Source organism: Quercus robur, chromosome 10, assembly GCF_932294415.1.
Source record: "Quercus robur chromosome 10, dhQueRobu3.1, whole genome shotgun sequence".
Classification (NCBI taxonomy): Eukaryota; Viridiplantae; Streptophyta; class Magnoliopsida; order Fagales; family Fagaceae; genus Quercus; species Quercus robur.
In genome coordinates this window covers 38648982-38662762 of record NC_065543.1, presented here as the reverse complement: position 1 = coordinate 38662762, position 13781 = coordinate 38648982, and the positions used below count along the sequence as shown (strand labels likewise).

General features: G+C 32.3%; 1 protein-coding gene across 1 annotated transcript; it reads left to right on the top strand.

Moving 5' to 3' along the window:
- Positions 1-6419: 6419 nt before the first annotated feature.
- LOC126701582 (PLASMODESMATA CALLOSE-BINDING PROTEIN 3-like) lies at positions 6420-12382 on the top strand. The gene is made up of 4 exons (XM_050399781.1): positions 6420-6691; positions 7265-7504; positions 7645-7678; positions 11728-12382. The coding sequence occupies exons 1-4, from the start codon at positions 6640-6642 to the stop codon at positions 12059-12061; spliced, it is 660 nt and encodes a 219-aa protein (XP_050255738.1). The 5' UTR covers positions 6420-6639; the 3' UTR covers positions 12062-12382.
- The last annotated feature ends 1399 nt before the right edge of the window (positions 12383-13781 follow it).

Genomic DNA, 13781 nt, shown 5'->3' with positions numbered 1-13781 from the left:
CAGTGAAGGGTATTAAGGATAACTTCCCTGAGATATTTTAGATCTTCTTATGGATTTGTCCTTATAACTCTCTTTTATCCCTTTTGTCAAGGGAGCTTTAGGCTTGCCGAGGACTAAACCGTCCTCGGCTGCATATCTGGGCCATTCTCGGCCTTATACTTTTAAGCTTGGGCCATAACTCTTTTCAGCTTGGGCCTGCGGGCTCCCCATGAGCAAGTGGGCCCGGCCCATAAACTATTGAGCCCCACAATATATATGTCCCATCTAATTAAAAATTTTTAATTTTTGCACCATATGTCATAAATTATTTATTTTTAGAGAGATTTTTATTTATTAATTTTTGAGTCAAATGTGGGACCATGTTATAAATATTCATCAAGTGAGTTATTGCGTACAAAAACCAAAGAGTCTATAATTAATGAATAGAATTTTGTATTAAAAACGGATAATTTACATTTTCTACCTAATAATATTCTTACAATACTTTTTAAAAGTTAAAAAAAAAATGACTATCAATAATATTTAAATTATATAAGTAAGAATTATACTATGCATCTTAATATATATCTTTTAAGTATATTCATGCATATGCATGGGGTTAGAAGGTAGTTGAATTAATTTACTCGACACAAAAATTAAAAAACTTACATTAGATAAGTCACAAACTCCAAGTGAATTCTAATTTTTACACTAGTTAACTAATTTGTCACAAAAATTTAAAAATTTAGATTAGATGGGACATGTAACGCAAAATTAGACTCTAAATAAATTTCAGTTTGAAATCTAATTAGATTTTCTCTGGTTTGCCTATTAATATTGTAAGGACTCAATTTGTAACGATCCCAAATTCGTATTGGGTTCGAACGTTAAAGGCTCAAACAATAAATTTGTAGAGTATGGATGTCAAAGAACTAGGTTAACTCCAAAAGAAAAACGATTAAACCTAACGTTTATAGATGGATTAACACTAATATCACGATCAATTTCTCCTTGATACAAGTTCAGTTCATTATTTCATATGGTTTTTCTCTATGTACTACTCGTTTAGAAGTCCCGATTCCCTTTTCTCAGTGCATTCTTCCATGTGATATACTGCCCTCTTAATGTCATATTCACCACACATGTGTAGGTCGGGTTCGGGGGATCCCTTTTTGTCCCATCTATCACCTTCTGGAACCCCCAGCCAGTAGCTGTAAGGCTGCTTCATCACTGTTCAGGCATCACCTCCACATTAATGCAGCCAGAGAGTTGGTTGAGAGACAATTAATGCGGAGGCAGCTGTTGTTAAAAATATTTGTTTACCTTTTCTTTCTTACCCTTAGTCCCATGTCCCACCTTTAGTGGTAATGTAACTCTGAAGTGTGTTTATAACAATATGGCGTTCAGGTCGTCCTCGGACATATATTGCCGAGAAGGATTTTGTTCTCGGATAAATACTAAACTCATCTCACGTAATATCTACTCTTATTTTCATTTGATTATCCTTATAACCTGATATGGGCCTCCTCGGATAGTTTTACGTCCTTAGATGAGCCATAGGCCCAACTAATACGGTTTTAATAATTACTGATTAACCGGCCCTCACAAATATATATATTTTTATATATATATATATATATTAGAATTTGAAATTAGAATCCAACTTTGCGTGATGTATCTAAATTTATGTGGAAACCGCACCATAATTATCCACTTAAGTTTGTGTCACGTGTCAACTTAAGTTTTTTAATTTTTGTGCCAAGTGAGTTCATGAGTGCAAAATACTAAAAGTTTAATATTAATGAACTATTAAAAAAAATACAATCATTATATTCAATAAAATCATCACATAACAAAGATCACCACATGTTCTATCTTACTAAAAATTTGAAAAAAAAATCATAAGTAATATTAAATTTAGGTAAAAATTTTAATACGTGACTAATTATTTACTTTTTTTTTTAAATAATTTATATTTTATGATAAAATTTGTATCTAATTTTAAATATATTCATATGTATACATGTGTTACATGGTATTTTTTTAATAATTTGAATAATTATTTATATTTTTATGATAAAAATTGTGTTTAATTTTAAATGCAGCCATGCATTTGCATGTGTTACATGCTAATTATACATAATATTAGCTTACATATTTTTTTTTTAAAGCATACATTTCTAAAATATGTAATAATTTCTCATTATATATATGTGTGTGTGTGCGCTCGCGGGGGGGTGTGATTTAGAATTTAATTAAATTTAGACTCTTCGGTTTTTTTTTTTTTCAATAATTCACTTACTACAAAAATTAAAAAATAAATAGACACGTGGCGAAAAATTGGACTCCAATTGAAATTCAATTTAGAATTTAATTGGATTTGAACTCTTTGGTTTTTACACTCAATAATTCACTTGGCACAAAATTTAAATTTAAATTGATTAGCTAACTTGGCACAAAAATTTTAAAAATTTAAATTAGATGGGATACGTGACGCAAAATTGGACTCTAATCGAATTCCAATTTAAAATCTAATTAAATTTTCTCTCAACTTTATATATATATATATGGACTAGTATGTATCATGTAGCCCTGTGCATATGCTCGGATACAATTAAAAATAATCACAATTATACATTTTTTTAGAAGATATTTAAATTATACATAATATTAGTTTACATTTTTTTAAAACCATACATTTCTAAAATATGTAATGGTTTCTCATTATATATAATTTAAAATTTAATTGAATTTAGACTCTTCGGTTTTTTCTCTCAATAATTCACTTAGTACAAAAATTAAAAAATAAATAGAAACGTGGTGGAAAATTAGATTATAATTGAAATCCAATTTAGAATCTAATTGGATTTAGATTGGATTTGAACTCTTTGGTTTTTACACTCAATAATTCACTTGGCACAAAATTTAAATTTAAATTGATTAGCTAACTTGGCACAAAAATTTTAAAAATTTAAATTAGATGGGATACGTGACGCAAAATTGGACTCTAATCGAATTCCAATTTAAAATCTAATTAAATTTTCTCTCAACTTTATATATATATATATATATATATATATGGACTAGTATGTATCAGGGCTAATATATATATGGACTAGTATGTATCATGTAGCCCTGTGCATATGCTCGGATACAATTAAAAATAATCACAATTATACATTTTTTTAGAAGATATTTAAATTATACATAATATTAGTTTACATTTTTTTAAAACCATACATTTCTAAAATATGTAATGGTTTCTCATTATATATAATTTAAAATTTAATTGAATTTAGACTCTTCGGTTTTTTCTCTCAATAATTCACTTAGTACAAAAATTAAAAAATAAATAGAAACGTGGTGGAAAATTAGATTATAATTGAAATCCAATTTAGAATCTAATTGGATTTAGATTCTTCGATTTTTACGCTCAATAATTCACTTGGCACAAGATTGAAATTTAAATGGGACACGTGACACAAAATTGAGAATCAAATTAAAATATAATTGGATTTTCTCTAAGTTTTGTCTATTAATATATAATATTGATTCCTAACAAAAATATTCAACATTTATCTCTTTTTTTTTTTTTTTTTTTTTGAGAATATTTATCTCATTGTTTATTTAAGATAAAGTTCAAATGAATGATATTAAATATATAACTCTAATAATTTGCCATCGTATCATATGAAGAATCCAAAGCAAGTCAATAATTCAAACCCTCGAACTTATTCTTTATGTTGTGATAATATTGGTCATAGGAATGTCATAATCTCTTTCCATATGGTTTGGATTAAGTTCAGTGTTTTTTACAGTGAATATAACACGTCTTAAAATGACTACGTCTTACTTTCGTATCTTTTCTAATCTATAGGGGCACCAGAGAAAAACTTTCGCGTTTCGTATTAAAAAGTTTTCTCGTTATTTGCATAAGAAATTGATGTTGCCCTTTGGAAGAATATATACTCATCTTAATTTTTATTATATAACATGTATAACAGTAAAAGAGACTTTTACTGCACAGCCACAAACCACAAGCTAAACAAACTAGGATCCAGGGGGCAGTGGCACTTAATGTGAGCCCCCTGACTTAAAAAAATTTATATATAATACTTATTATTTGTTTATTTTATCCTTAAGAATATTTTTGCACTCTTTAGTTGAAATCTTGCATAACCTAATCACAGATTAGTCCAACCCAGAAATAAACAATAATTAGACATTTAGTTTATTATTTATGTTAGTGATTCAAGAAAAAACAAAAGTTAGTAATAGTTTGAGTGTTTGATTGGTTAAGTAGACATTTAGTGTAATATAAAACATTTTACATTGTTTGGTTAGAATGGAAAATTAGACCACCGAGCCTGTTGGCCCAAGTGGTACCCGGTCTCCTTAGTGACCTTTAACTCAGGGGTTCGAGCCCCTGCACTTGCATAAACAATTATCTAGCAAAAAAAAAAAAAAAAAAAAAAAAAAAGAATGGAAAATGAGAGGAAAAGAATTGGGGTGGATGATGTTTTTCACTCAGACCCACATTTTTTCCCTTCAAATTTAGGAAGAAAAAAGGTTAGTAAATGACATTGGGAATAAAAGTACAAAACTACCCCCAACTTTCCCATATTTATACTTTTAAAATAAGTGCATAATAGTAATTTACTCTCTATCATTTCGTGTTTCCATCCTCTCTACCAAACACATATGATAGAAAACACATATATCTTAAACTCCATTTGTTTAGTTGCAAAATGTTTTGTAATGCAAAATTTTCTTAATGAAAATGTTTTGTTTTTCGATGTTTGATTGCATTCCTGAGAATGCTTTGAAAAAATAATTTTAGGCATTTGGTCATTGGTGTGGCGTAAAATGAAAATATTTTCCTATCTCACAACCTAATCCACCATCACACACAACACACCAAACTAATGCAATCTCAATAGTCCACAAACAAAACAACTGGATCAATGCAAATTTGACTGAATCCACACACAAGACAACTAAATTGACACAAACCTGATTGGATCTAGACACAAAACCACTAGATTGTCACCAATTTGCGCCAATTGAGAACCTCACAAACCCATTGAATAGATTTCAACTTAGCACAACCTTTCAACCCATTCCAACCCCGATTCCCTCAAGTGTTGCCTCCCAATGACACCCCTAACCCACTACCATCAATGATCACCACTTACCTCGTGCCATCAAGCTCACGACTTGGTGCCCCCATCATCTACATGCTCTATGTGAGAGAAAGGGAGAAGGGATGGTTAGGGGTATGTACAAGCATCGATTAGGAAAATGTTTTGCCAAAATTTTGTTAGTAAAACATTTTACAACTTCTCCACACAAGTTTTCTAGTCAACAAAGAATGTTTTGATGTTTGGCCAAGGTTTTACAACAACAAAAAACACTATAATTTGTTGAAAATGTTTTTTAGGAAAAATTTTACAACGAAACAAACAGAGGCTTATATTCTCTCACTTTCCAATCCTTTTTAAGTCCTGAAATTTTTTATCTTCCTACCCAAAGTGTCAAACAAAGCTTAAACACATTTGATGTGAAACTTCCCATCCATCTAGCTGGATGGAGAGAGTAGAAGTCATGATGCAAGGGCCAATGAGTAACACAATTAGTAACTTGGCCATAAATTAGTTTTTGGGAACCAGAGCTTAGTGTTGAGTATCTCTTTTTGAATAGAAACTAAAATTAGATATATTTCAAAAATTCTCATCAATAAAAATAAAATTTTTATTAACAGGTGTCATCATACATCCTTTAAGGAAGAATATAAGAGGATCAAATGCATTGAAAAGCAACAAAACAAGTAAACAAACATCAATTTAATTGACTTATGAGTGACTTAAAAAAAAAAGCTAATAGATTACAATAAAAAAAATTCAATCATATAGTAGAATTTAAACTCATGACGTCTACTATATAATAATTTTTTTTTTGAGATAATACTATATAATGATTGATTGATTGTTCTTACAATTATATTAATTAAGACATTAATTAATTTTGAGTTTAGACAAAATTTAAATCCTACAGTTTTATTCAACGAGAAAAAACTTTTAGAGTTAAATAAAATCACCGTTTTACACACTCGTCACCTTAAAAGTAATTCTTGTATTTTACCGACAAAAAAAAAGTTACTGAAATTTTTGTTAAACCAATGAGAATAAAGTTTCTCTATCTACCGTCACCAAAATACTACCACAGTGTCATGGGCCAAGGAGCTAGTAAGGTCCCTTAGTTTGCACGTGTCCCCACCAAAACTGTGTTTTCCTTTCCCTCCTCCTCGAGAAGTGGTAAAGATGATCGAGATGGGGAAAACAAACAGCCCAATACGTACATAGAGCAAAGAAACAAACAAAAAAATTGCGACACAAATCACAATTACATATAATAACATGGATTAAACAAACCGACACCAAACAAAGACAGAGCCACTGTCATCCACATACCCCACTTTTTTCACATCACACTCTTGCTGGTATTTTTTGTCTAGATATTCCTCTCACGCTCTCATTTCTGACACTCCCATTCCACTCTCTCTCTCTCTCTCTCTCTCTCTCTCACACTCACTCAGCACCATTGATACCTCTTCTTAGTTCTGAGTTATAACCCATCACTCTTCCTTCTTCCTCTTCAATAATGGCTGTTTTAGCTTTCCTAGTGCTCTTCTTGGCCATGACAGACTTTTCAAGTAAGCTCTTCAAGCTGCATTATTATTATTATAATTATTTATTTTCTTCCAACTAATTAAAGCTCAAACCAGTTTCTCTTTGCTCTTTAGTTAAAAAGAGGAAAAAAAAAAAAGATGGTTCACATTTGTTGGTCAAGTTTCTTGGAATCAAGAACAGCACAACATATTCCTTGCTAGAAAGGGGTTTATATTCCATATTGTACATAATAATATTATTATACATTTACAGTATAAGCTTCTTTTGTCATATGTTTAAAGTTACAAGCTCTAGATTTATTTCTACATAAACTTTTTTTCCCCTTTTAGTTTGTATACCTTTTACATAAGCTAGAAATGGTTTTGATGGGCCTTAATGACTCTCTCTCCAGCTAAAAATTTCTGAATACATATTTTCTTCCTTTTTTTTTGGGTATAAATAAACATACTTCTCTCTCAAATCATAAATCCAAAGTAGTTCCATTTCTCTATTTATTTTTTGGGGTGAAAATTTTGCTAGCATGCACACACACTCTCTAGAAGGCTGATCTACTTTTCCTTTGTGTTTTTTTTTTTTTTTTTTTTTTTGGTTTTTAGGTGCTACATGGTGTGTTTGCAAAGATGGACTGAGTGACGCAGTGCTGCAGAAGTCACTGGACTTTGCCTGTGGAGCTGGGGCTGATTGTAACCCTATTCATCAAGCTGGGTCCTGTTTTAATCCCAACACTGTTAAGAACCATTGCTCCTATGCTGTTAACAGCTACTTCCAAAAAAAGGGCCAAGCTCAAGGCACCTGTGATTTTGCTGGCACTGCTGCCATTTCTACATCTGACCCTAGTAAGTTTCCCTTAATTTCTTTGTTAAACAATGTATATTTTACCTCACTCTATATACAAGTAAGGGAAAAAAAGTTTGAAAATCAGAGAACTCATATACATAACTCTTCTAATTTTCTTTTTGTTTTTTATGATTTGCAGGCAGTACTGGTTGTCCATACCCTTCTAGCGCCAGGTATACTAGTTTTCTTTGCTTATTTGCCATGAACACAAATCATAATAATAATTAATAAGGGTTAATGATAATCTCTATAATGGTAGTAGTGATTAACTGATTATGGTATTTTTAGACAAAAAAAGAAAAGAAAAGCTTTTTTTTTTCTTTCTTTCTTTCTTAAAAGAAAAGCTGATTATAGTACCAGCATTTCTTTCATTTTTTGTTTGGATGTGGTGGTGGCCCTGATGGGTCCTTTTGATTATTTTGAAAATGAGGGCCCACTATCTGAATGGCAATAAAAACCGAATAAAGGTCTTCGGATTCCCTGGATCAAAGCATATCAGGGGATAATTAATGGTGTGCGTCTGATGCTCATAGGTATTTAATTGTAAAAAACAATAAATTTTTTTTTTTGGTTGATATAAAAAACAGCTAAAATTTAAAATTATACATTTTAAGTATAATTTTAATATTTTAGGAACAGCAGAAAGTATTCGGACTTAAAAAACCGTTATAACTTAGAAAATGGCCTATTTATATTAAAGGAAAAAGGAAAAGGTAGCATTACAGGCGCTACATTAAATAAAGTGGTCATTTTTTTTAATAATAACATGCAATTAAATTTAAGTACCACGTAAAAAGCCACGTGATAGTTTGTGACTGTGGCTTTCATGAATCTACTATTTTTTTTTCTCTACTGCTCATAGTTTGTCTGGTAGAAAGTTGTGGTTTTTATGTGGTCGCAGAGTTTTTTTGTGGTTGCAGAATTTTTGAAAAAAATGTGTGTGGTTGGAAAAGTTGAATGTGGAGTGTAAAGTTAATAAAAGTGGTCATTTTTAGATTACTCTATTCTTTATGCCGTATCTTTTTGTCCTGCAAGTGCCAAGTCCAATAGGCATTTTGTGGGAAAGAAAGTTAAGCTCTAGGAGAGGCCAAGAGTTTTTGGGCTATATGGACGAACAAGTTCCAGGGGTGGAATTTGATACGAATTTTTCGAGGCTTGTGAGTTTGTATAAAGTTAGTGCACGGCTCGGTACTCAAACCTCTTGCGTGGGGTGGGGTATGAGACTCATTGATGCCACCACTTGCAAGAAGTTTGTGGACAAGTTTGTACACAAGCTTTTTGGGAGTGGGATGAGCCAATTTTAAATTTGCTTAAAGAAATCTACCTGCAGGTGAAAATTTTGTAAGATATGTTTTACTCTGACTTTATATAATTGATATTCAAATGTATCCAAAAAAGTAACTGATATATTTAAAATAACGTTACTCAAATGTGTACCCGAAAAAAGAATAATAACGAATAAAGTCACCGAAAAGAGTAATAGTCTAAGATTCAAGGATTGGAAAAACAATGACCTATCTCAAGTTGAGCTTTTTTTTTTTTTTTTTTTCTTTTTTTTTTTTTTCCCCTTGCTTTCTTATAGAGATTACTTTGTTAAAGCTCCTGCCTTTTCTAGTTTACATGTGGAATAAGCACTTCTCTTTTCAATATTGGAGAAGGGATAGCTTTTTTGAAAATGTTCAAGTCTCCAATTATAGTCCTTCGATAATAATCTATAATTTCTTTAATGATATTTTTAGCATGTAAATCTAATAACCCCACTTCTTCTTTACCGAAATGGTCCAATCTAATTGCCTTCTTTTTGTTTTGACTAATATCATATATGCATGATGATGTTCCTGACTCATTACTCATTTATTGACGGTAGACACTACAGTAGATATCATACTACCTTTCACTTTCGTAAAAAAAGATGCTATATAATTATTGGGATCCGATGCCATCTACTAAAGGTTAATCTATATAGAATCCAATAGTGTGAAGGAGAGTCTTAGAAAAAGCAACAGTGTCCCTTATTTAACCCAGCTGTGTTCAATACCTTTTTTGTCTTTGGGTAATCTACAGTGCCATGAACATGTAGGGATACCCCAAGAGTCAAAAGTTGTGGCTACGATGGGATGGGATGGTTTTTTAGGTTTAATCCTTAAAAACAGTGCTATTGCAACTTTTTGATTTTGGGGCAATTATTATGTGTGATTCATTGTAATATATAGACTTAGGGTGGTCAAGTTTTTTTGAGCTTTGAGCCTACTTTTGAAGTTAATGTCTCGTGGATTGTGCATCTTTTACCCCACTCCACCGTATTAAGGGGACACTCCTGGGACACTCCTTGTAGTACCATTCCCTTTTTAAGTTAAAAATAAATAGAAATATACCTTTTTTGTTTTTTAAATTTCAAATAAGACCATTCTTAACTGTTGAAGACTGTGTATGAACTGGGAAAGAAAAAAAAGAATGAAATTCAGTATGATCAACTTTGCTAGGAGAAGATTCATGCAATACCTACTTAATTAGACTACCTTTGCCATGTGTTATTCCTATTTTATTAAAGATTGGTGTGTACCATTGGATAAATCTCATTTGAGGAAAATATTGTTCAAGATTCTATGTGATTGGATAATTTAAATCCCTTGTAATAGGTTCAAGTAATGATCTTAAATTGCATGAATTTTTTTTTTTTTTTGCTAAAATCAATCATTCTTGGTTCTTGACCTATTGTTCTCTTGTGGGGCCAATCACATGTTGGGTATTGTTTATGTATGTTCTGATTTTGGATTCATCTACCACATGCTGAACAGTTAACAGTCATGTTATCTAAACACGATGAAAGACTGTTGTTAACCTGACAAATATTGGTGCATGTTTGCAAGGAAATGGGTAATGGCCTTTAATTCTCCTTTCATGAAGCAACTGTCATGGAGATGGAGAGATGGAAACTTTGCTAATAGGACAACCTAAAGTATCATAAACTTCTTGGAACATATTAACCTTAGATGGACTGATGTTTTTCAATTTATTGAATACAAGTTCCATATACTCATAGAAATGAACTAGAATGTACCTTAATCCACTCCAAAGCCAATTTGTTTGCCAAAGATAACAGTTAATTCATCTTTTGACATTGAGTAAGTAGGGAGTTGACAAGCTTAAACTTTTTTCTGTTCAAAATGTTATTGTCATGGTGATGCCATAAGCTCAAGGGTTGTATTTGATCTACTGCCATTGAAATATATTCCATTGCTACTTTTGATTCTCATTCTTACACATTATTCTTGCTTTCAGAAAATAAAGACGCGTACATTAATCAACATGTTTTCCATATTTTATTGAAGAAAAATTTAAATTTGCAGTGCATGATTGGGCAAAAATGTAAAATCAAATTGTTTAAAGTGTTTTTTATTAGTCATATTCTCAGTCTGCATTTAGAAAGATATTGTCACTTACTGCTGATCACATGCAACCCAAAAGTTAAAAGACTCAGAATGCAAAAACTTCCAAATTCCAAACTTGTCATGTTTTTGTTTTTGTTTAGTATATATTGACTAATGAACATTTAATGAGTATAAAAGCTCATGAATTCCAAATAAAGCTAAGAACTATTTCATCATATATCTGTCTATGGTTTCAATTTGCTTTGCACTGTAAAAGTGAGGTTAGAGTAATGCTATACATATTTTATTTAAATGGCTGAAATTATTCTGTCAAAATACTTGAAATACAATTACTTGCCCTTTAATATTTTGCAGTGATATATTCTTGAGTTTGCAAAAAATTAGAGGACTTGTTATTGTGTTTCCTGTGTCTTGTTGGAATGATCTAGAGAACAAAGTTTATGATAATACCATTTTCCATCTCAAAATTGTGGATCTATGGGGCTTAATGACAAGTGAAACAATTAAGCTTAGTAAGCTTATTTAACAAACAAGGGGCATTCTCTTTTTATAAACTTAGCTGTTGTAAAGTACAGATGCTAGTAACTACTGCCATCTTGGTTTCTGACTCTCTGTGGAAGCAATGGATATTAAATCTTGTAGACTGTGTAAAATTCTTGTAAATGTAAAACTAGCGGCACTGAAGTCTTTATATTTTAACTAGCTTAAACGCCTGTCTTTATTCTTCAAATTTTTTATGATTCAACCTATGTTTTCAAAGATGTGCTTGATTCTGGATTTCTGGTTTTTGAGGTTGGTTTGGTGACTCTTGGCTTGTTTTCTTAACACAGCACTGCAGGCACCAGTACAACTCCTGTGACAACAACACCATCCACCACCACACCCTCAACCACACCCTCAACCACAACTCCATCTACCACCACACCCACAACCACCACGCCAACAACCACCACGCCAACAACCACCACGCCAACAACCGCATCTCCTTACACAACAACAACGCCTTCCAATGGAGTGCTAGGAGGCATTGGTACCGGCATAGGTCCATCAGGAGTTGGCATCAATACAGATGACAGTCATGGTGGGCTTAGACTTGCAGACACCACATTCTTCTCTTTCTTCATGACCATCTTGTTTACAGGCTTGATGTTTTGCTGGAGTTGAAGAGAAAAAGGAGTGGCTGCCTGTGATGGTGGAGGGGTAAGGTGGTCAGAGGTGATGCTGCATTTCAATGTGCATGTGATTGGTTGTTGTTCTGAAGGTGTTCATGTTATCTTGCTAGGTTTTGTATTTTTCTTCTCCCTCCTACTTTAAGTAAAATTTGGGCTTATGATTCCTTTTGGTAGTTTTGTTGTGTTGCTGGTGGGACTATGAGAGTTCTCTTTCACTCTCCTCCTTTTTTCCTCTTTTTGTACATCTAGATCTAGAAGATTTATTAGTAATTATTAATTTTATGAGAGTTGGGCAGCCCATTTTCCTAGTTTATACTGGATGGTCATCGCATTTTAATATCGCTCCTTCATACATAGTATGCATGTGCGTGTTAAATCATTGTGATTTTCTGTTACCTTTGGGAAAAGGATCATCTTCATTTGAAATTGATCCTTTGAGTGCCTCCATGTAGAGTAAAGACTGAAGAGGTTTTATTTCACAATAGGATTCAATTCTGTAGGATGTTTAAAACCAACTTAGGTCCAGGGAATGGTTTGAGGGGGTTAGTTACATTTGATTGTTAATTGAAGTTGTTCAAAAGTTCTCAGAATTGTTATAATATAAATTATCTGACAGCCTAACAATATTTACTCAGACCCAACCTAATGGGTAATTAGGTATATTTCTGCTTGGACAGAGTTGGATATCTATTTGAGTCGGCTCTGTTTGGTTTTCAATGAAAGTTTTAGGTATCATTGGAGGTAGAAAGCTACTTGGGTTGAGTCTGTACTGTGTTTTACAACCCAGAACCATCTCATTTCCTTTCTCTAAACCTGTACAGTGGCCAAGACTAATAAAATCAACTGTATCCCAGAAATTTATACAGAATTTCCTTAACCATGATGTACATTTGGGGAGCCATAGTTGTTAGAAGAAATCAGTAATAGCCATGTTCAAATGCCTTGTCGCACTGATCATGAATCTTGCTCAGCATTGAATGTTTATCTGGCTGTATTGGTCAGTTGGTCTTGTGAAATGAGATGGTGCGTTACAACATAATCACTAATCTAGCATGTAATGAAAGTTCAACTTGAACAAGTATTGTGCAAAACTTAGGTATAGTTTCTTAGGTGCAGATGTGCAGTACATTAGATTACACCAAATTAAGTTCAAACACATAGCTAATAAATGGTTGCAAATGGTTCTGAGCTTGAGCTTTTAAGTATTGTGGTTACAAGCTATTCTGATCTTATTTATTTATGGGGGTAAATGGAAGGCAGCTGTATGGAATTCCTCATCCATTCTTGCAGTGTTTTTGTGTAATATACACCAGTTGTTGGAGCATCTACCATCTTGATGTTGTTATTGTTTTCAAGTTTCAACTTTAAATCATGAGTCTCTATTATTGCACTGTCCCATTCAATCCTTGTGGGGTTAAAGCAACGTGAAAAGTTTATGCCGGTGATCATAAAATCATTATTTCTATGAAATATTGAGAATGTGATGTGCATGTGAATCTTTTCTGATTTTGTCAGTTCTTTGTCTTGACTCTTGACATGGGTGGAAATAAATTGTCAGATCTGCAAAGGATGTATGCATTCCATTATTTTCCGTCTATGCAGGACATTCTGTCACTTCTAGTTCTTCATGAATTTTCTTTCACTTTTAGAATCATGGGGGAGAATAGTTTATTTAATTGCGATTTGTTTAAATGATTTAATAATAGGCTTGT